This window comes from Oreochromis aureus, linkage group 22 (genome assembly GCF_013358895.1).
Source record: "Oreochromis aureus strain Israel breed Guangdong linkage group 22, ZZ_aureus, whole genome shotgun sequence".
Lineage (NCBI taxonomy): Eukaryota > Metazoa > Chordata > Actinopteri > Cichliformes > Cichlidae > Oreochromis > Oreochromis aureus.
Window position 1 is genome coordinate 32,645,625 of NC_052962.1, and position 6,867 is coordinate 32,652,491.

Below are 6,867 nucleotides of genomic sequence, written 5' to 3' on the forward strand. Positions count from 1 at the left end.
GAATAATTCAGTAATGTGAAAAGAAAATCACCGTGCAGTACTTTTGTGTTAAAAGCACCATATGTATGAATGTTTTGGTCAATAAAACTTGAACAGGGCTGTTGTAAGCTGCAGAGACACATATAAGACTGCAGTCTGGCTTCCTGGTCCCAACTCTGTACAGTCATATTTTTTGGGGGGTGGAGGGGTGTGTGTGTTAAAAGATTTCTAGAAATGAGAGCTGGTCCATCAAATGTTGGATGGATACCATTTCACCTAATCACAGGTTTTCAACAGAAAGTTGTGCAATTATTTACAAAGCCCACATAATTTTCTGGACACTCCTCAGGCTGCTTGTCGTTTAAGGAAGACTAAGAAAAACTGAGAAGAAAAGGGGAAAAACAACTAAAGTACTAAAGTGCTCCATAGTATAGTGGTTTACATCTTCACCTAATAAGTAAAAGATCCCCCGTTCAGTTCTTGGAAGAGACACAAATCCTTTTGGGGTTGTGTCAGGAAGGGCAAACAAAACAAATTAACAGTTGCTCCCCATCTGTTTGAGTTTTCAACTGCAACATATCATACTACAGCTGTCTTTTTTAATACACTATACTGCCAAAAGTAGTCAATTGTCTTCCTTCACATGGATATGGACTTGAATGATATCCCATTCTTAATCTACGGGGTCTAGTATGATTTTGGCCCACCCTTTGCAGCTACAACAGCTGGAGGTTTGTTTGTTGTTTTTTTGGCGCACAGTGTCCACTCTTAATAACCCCAACAGCGTTCTTTTAGGTTGAGGTCGGGACTCTGTGCAGGCCAGTCAAATTCTTCCACACAAAAGTCGCTCATCCATGTTTTTAGAGACTTTGCTCTGTGTACTTTGGGTGCTGTCATCTTTTAACAAGAATGGATATCCCTAAGCTGTTCCAACAAAGTTGGTAGCATAAAATTGTCTAAAATATCTTTTGCATTGTGCTTAGTAATGTAATGCTTGGATCCAGGTTCTCGGCCATAGAAAACCATTCCATAAAGCTCTGTTCTTGAGCTAATCTAAAGGAAGCATGAAGTTTGAAAGTCTGTATTGATTACCTCTCCAGAAAGTTGATGACCTCTGTGCACTATGTGCCTCAGCATCTACTGTCCCTGCTCTGTGATTTTATGTGGTCTACCTCTTCAAGGCTGAGTTTGTCATTCCTAATCACTTACACTTTGTTATAATCCCACTAACAGCTGACTGGAATATTAAGTAGCAAGGAAATTTCAAATGGACTTGTTGAACATGGTACCACGATGGAATTCGCTGAGCTTCTGAAAGCGACCCATTCTCTCAAAACTGTTTGTAGAAGCAGTCTGCATGCCTAGGGGTTTGATTTTATACACCTGTGGCTATGAAAGTGATTGAAACACCTGAATTCAGTGAACACTTTTGGTAATAGTATATTACAACTGATATACATTCACTTCCATGACCTAAGAGGAAAATAGTTAATAAAACAAGTATAAAATACAATTCTGAGTACTGCTATATTTGCACATGAGGCACAACTTTCTTACCTAAAAGTTGGGTTTGCAGTTGGCTGTAATTGTTGCTCAGTTTGTTGTATTTGTTCTGCAGCTGCTCTTTTTCCAAAGTGACTGAAATATCTGCTTAGAAATAAAACAAAGCAAAAACTAAAAACATCTACATATTCTACTTTATAAACACAGCCATATTTTTATTGTAAAAATCAGCATCACACATTTTTTTTCTAAACTAATTTTGTTATTCACTGTTACCGCTCTCCTTTAACCTGCATGTGTATGCAAGTGACTAAGAGCATTGATTAGCATATGACTAATAACAAACATGGACAGGTCTGTTAACAGCAGATTAGAATATTTAACATAGAGGATTAAACTACAACTTTAGAAAATATGGACAGATTAAACAGCAGAAAAAAACAGCTGCCACAAACAGACCATCTGTATCTCAAAAGGAAAAGTATAGTATGTGTAGTATTAAGAAGAGATGTATGAATGATAATGGTGAGTTAGAAGATATATCAGTTTCACAGATTTGATTTTCATGAATCACTAATCACAGGATAAACTGACTATAACTACAATGCATTTCCATTTAAATAACAGTCTGTTTGATGTTGCTAGTTTTAGCCTTATTCCTTCAGGTGCAGCTCCAATCTGAGACTAAATGCTGTGAGAGCAAGCAAAAATATGACCCTGATGAAGGCCACAAGCCGAAACGCGTTGGTCACTCATTAAAGTTTTTCATCTTCCCTCAAGTGTTGCTGGAGTTTCTGCTTTGCGAATTCTTTCATCCTCTCCATGCACCTTGGAAGCAGGTGAAGTTGTGCCAGAAATTTTTGTTTGCGGAGAGCAAGCAAAGAGCAAACATTTTGAATATATAAGGACCTACAGATCCTAATAGATGTTGATCAGGCATGGTCACACTATTTCCCAGTGAACTGATTGGTCAGTAAGCAGTTGCATAGTATATAATGATTTCAAATCACAAACAAACCAAGTGGTACCCCAGTAAGAAGTGATCTACCTTTGCAAGATCTAAAGCTTAAGACTAAACTTGAAGTTATATCATTAAGCTCAAATAATGCTTTATGGTACAGGCTTCAGGAGTCAGATGAGGAAGATGGTTAGCTTAGCATTCTTTAGTGCACTTACAACAATAAAATGACTGTAAAACAATGTTTATGATGATATATAAAGAGAAGATACGCCTACTCTGGTTACATTGTCAATTAAAGAAGAAGAAAAACCCTCAGCAGTGGTCATATTGCAGAAGCAGTGTAACACACATGGGGAAACACTGTAGGGGGTTGCTTTAAATGGAAATATGAAGTCAGAAGAGGAAGGAAACAATAGCAGACTTGCAGCATCAAATAATGTTGCTTAAAAATATCTAATGTGGAAATAATACTGCCGCCTTTATTGGAATAAAATTCCTCGCGGCGTGTCGTGATTCCAGCGAGAATCAGAAGATACAGCACTCCCAGGCACACTTTAAAAGCTCTGAAACAGCTTCTTTTCTTCTGTGTTTGTCCATCTATAAAGAAACCATTAATGAAGCAGCGTTGACAGACTTTAAACATCATTTTTTCTTTCAATTGAATTAACCTGTTATGACAAATTTACCATAAGGTGACCATGTGGTTATAGTCATAGGAACTAAAACAAGATGATGTGTTCTTCTAGTCAAACTAAAGACCAAGTTGTTTTAAAACAAAAAATACAAACACACGAATCCTGAACATTAGTTTGTACTTACCACCTTCTGGTAAGTTAACTTCCTGGTGCTGCGTCTTCACCTCACTTTTCTCTTTCTCTCCATTTTCATTGGCCCCACTGCTGTATTTCACTCTAAAATGTGGGGCAGTTTCCAGTTCGGAAGACATGTTGAGATAAGATGTCTGACCAAGAGGCACTGCCTGTGTGTTTCTCTGTCGGGCTACAATGAACTGAGCATATCGAGGAACTTCAAGATGTTACTTCAAAATAATGTGAAACACTTAACATGGAGATGATGCAAACAAAGCAGGATGTTCACCACATCCTGCTAACTCTGCCTTCAACACCAAAGTTGTTTCGCTGTTCTTTTCCTCTCTTTGTTTTGTCTCTCTCCCCATTTTCACTCTTTGTCCATTTCTACTTCATCATTTGGTTCTTCTGACAAAGTGCATAAAACATTTTCCTATGTTTCATCATCCCAAATGTACTAGTCTCCTTTATAACAACTGTTGTGCTTTAAAAAAACATGTACGTATCCACATGTGGATACTTCTATCCAAATATGGCCACTTCAGGCTTGAATAAATGGCAAACTTATTAGGACAGGAAATGCAGGACCATTTCATATTTATTTGCAATAGTTACCAGCTCCAGTAAGAAGGCTTGCGGTGAAAACAGAAATATATCGAGGTACCTTATTTCATTTTACATTTCAAGCTTTTACAAAATCTAAATTGTGCCAGAAAAGTATTTTAGCATTTGTTGGAAGTTTAAATGTGTGATGCAAACACTGTATAAAGAGTTATTGAGTCAGCTACAATGAAGTAAGAACACTGAGGAAGTAGAGACTTTGTGACACAACAAAACGCTTTCAGAGTAAACTTTTGTCAGTTGCATTAGCTTTGAAACCACCAAACGCAGCAAGGTGCTGTTTGCTTATCACTGTTCCCCCTCAGTAGACCTTTCTGTGGGGAACTTGCACCTTTTCCCCTGTGTCTGCACAGGTAACCTAAGTAAATCACCAGTTAACCTATGTAGGTTAACTGGGTTAACTCCCCAGTTAACCTATGTAGGTTAACTGGGGAGTTAGTCATAGGTGTAGCTGTGAGAGTGTGGGGTTGTCCATCTCACTGTGCTGGACTGGTGACCTGTACCCTGCCTCCTAAGCTGGACAACTGGGTAAGAAAACAGATGGATGAATCTAACAACATTTGAAATGATTAAAAGTTCAGTTAAATAACTTTTAAATGCTGGAATTGTTTAAATGAAGAGAGTTTCATACTGAATTTCTGGTGTAGTTTGTGGTTTACACATTTGAATTACATGCACAAGGTCACTGGTTCAGTTTCAGTCTGTTACTGGGATTCTCTTGAGGTTCCTGAACAGAAGTTGAAAATTAAGGTACTGGGTCTGGGTGCAGTTTCCCCCTCCAGGGGCAAGGGTACCTAGACCTGGAACTTAGAGTACGCTTGGGGAGTGTGATTGTGTGTACAGCGTCTCTTTATGTCTGTCTCCACGTTGGGTGAGTGTTGAGTATTTGCATATGAGAGCATGAAGGTGGGAATGGATGTTTGTATCTGTGTGTGCCTGTTGGTTTGTGTCTATGTGTCAGGTCGGGTATCAGACGCCACCTCTCTGGGGACATCTCAGGCCCTCCAAGGTATGGAGGTCTATCTCCCCCCACCACTCCCCCTGCCAGTGGCAGACGCCCTCAGACATCGGTGCATTGGTGGTTCTTTGTGTCCGGGGATGGGCGTCCAGGTACACACCGGCTCACTCCTGGTGGCTGCTTGTCGGGGCCTGGAGCCTGGGGCTCGCTCGGGCCACTTCGGGGGTGGGGTGCCCTCAGCCTCTCGGCCTGGGGCTCGGTCACACTGGCACAACTGGCTGCTGGCGGAGCTCACGGGCACGTCACTGCAACCCCCCCCCCCGGCTTCTGCTCCGCGGCTGCTGAGTGACCCCTCATCTGGGACTCTCCTCAGCTCTTTCTGGGATAGTGGCGCGGTTGCCCCTCTGTTGGTCTTCTTTGGCTCCTACCTCAAAGCACACTGTGCACTGTCAATCTTACGTGCTGTACAATAATATTTAAAATTTAGTATTTACTGTTATATTCACATAGATCATCGCAATGATGTTGTTTATTATATTGCTCTCTTTTTCTTTGCTTGTTTTCTCTTTTTTCTTTCTCAACAGGTGATCCAGGTGATTGATATATGTATTTGTTGTCTGTTTGTTTTGTTGGTTTTTGCCCCTTATCACCGTCCCTCTTCCCCGCTGTTTTTCTTTCCCTCTTTTTTCTCCCTTTTTTTTTTCCACAGTCAAGTCTGTCCCATGTTCAGCAAATGAAAATAAAATATACAATAAAAGCAAAGGTGAATCAAATAGACCAATACGGCAAGGCTGGGATGGTCCATTTGGTAAAGTAAATCCGTTGGGCATCTTTCTTTGCCTTTAGACAATAATTCTGATGGCAAAAGTACCAAACGGGACGGGCAAAAAAAAAGAAAAAAAAAAAGAAAAGAAAATTAAGGTACTTAAACTCCACCAGATTTGACTGTATGGTTGGCATTTTTTTAAATAACATTTATCTAATTTATTTACAATATGTACTGTTTAATCATGTGTTATGAATTCAATTGTAAGACACATAGAAGCAGAACAGGCTTTTAAAGTGTCTCTCCTGCCTTTCCTTCCAATATTAACAGTAGAACAGAATATAGAAAAAGGGCACAGAGGAAAAGGGCACTACAGCTTAGTTGTTTCCCCCTCCTTTGTCCTCCTGTTTCCCCTCCCTCTCCCCTCCAGAGAGGAGTTAAACAGTTTGATGGCGTGTGGGACAAAGGAGTTTTTAAGTCTGTTGGTTTTTGACTTTGGGAGAAGCAACCTGTCGCTGAACAGACTCCTCTGGTTGTTTATGACTGTGTGCAGAGGTTGTCCAGCATTGTCCATAATGTCCAACAGTTTCTTTAATGTCCTCTTCTCTGTCACTATCACCAGTGTCCTGCTTCATGCTGACCACAGAGTCAGCATGGTTAGTCTTTCCAGCCTGGATGAGTCTTTTTTTTTTTTTTTTTTTTGCTGTGCTGCTCCCCCAGCACACGAATGTAAGTATCCACTGGCAGCAATATTAAAAAAATAAGAACAATTCTTATTGCTTTTGAAATGGATTGAATCGCTACAATCCTTTTAAACACAGGACTTACCATCTCATATGGTCAGAGTCCTAGGTAGGTGAATTTCCTCAGAAGCCCATTGTAATCTAGAGAAGCTCACCTCAATTAAAGTATTTTATAGCGCTTTTACTTCCAATCTTGCAGGCCTGCTTTTAAATCATCAACACACAAAATATCACCCCCAGAGGGATGATACCTGGTAGTGTTCCCCCCCACCCCACCCTCCTGCAGTCACTGATTCTGGCTTTAATTAATAAATGATGCTTACATGGTCTAAAATCAGACTTAAGAGTCACAACCTTTGTTCATTTTCCCCAAATAATATTTACTGTTTGCCCACAAATGCTCCAGAATATCACACAATTCTGGAAAGTGTGGGGCCAACCACCATAGTTCCACCTGCTAAATACACAGAGAAATCTCCCCCCTTCTTTATTAGCAGCTGCACATTTCACACAACACAAATGTTCAA

General features: G+C 40.1%; 1 protein-coding gene across 2 annotated transcripts in view; it reads right to left on the bottom strand.

Moving 5' to 3' along the window:
• Positions 1–3,470, bottom strand: part of LOC120435676 (C-type lectin domain family 4 member M-like) — a 9,465-nt gene extending 5,995 nt beyond the window's left edge. Inside the window, exons 1-2 of one of the 2 annotated variants that reach the window (XM_039605506.1) lie at positions 3,263–3,470; positions 1,537–1,626 (exon numbers count right to left, since the gene is read on the bottom strand). In XM_039605506.1, the coding sequence (XP_039461440.1) occupies positions 1,537–1,626; positions 3,263–3,389 (217 nt within the window). In that variant the 5' untranslated portion in view covers positions 3,390–3,470. The remainder of the gene's footprint in view (positions 1–1,536; positions 1,627–3,262) is intronic. The other variant, XM_039605505.1, reaches the window with a different exon arrangement.
• Between the last annotated feature and the right edge of the window lie 3,397 nt (positions 3,471–6,867).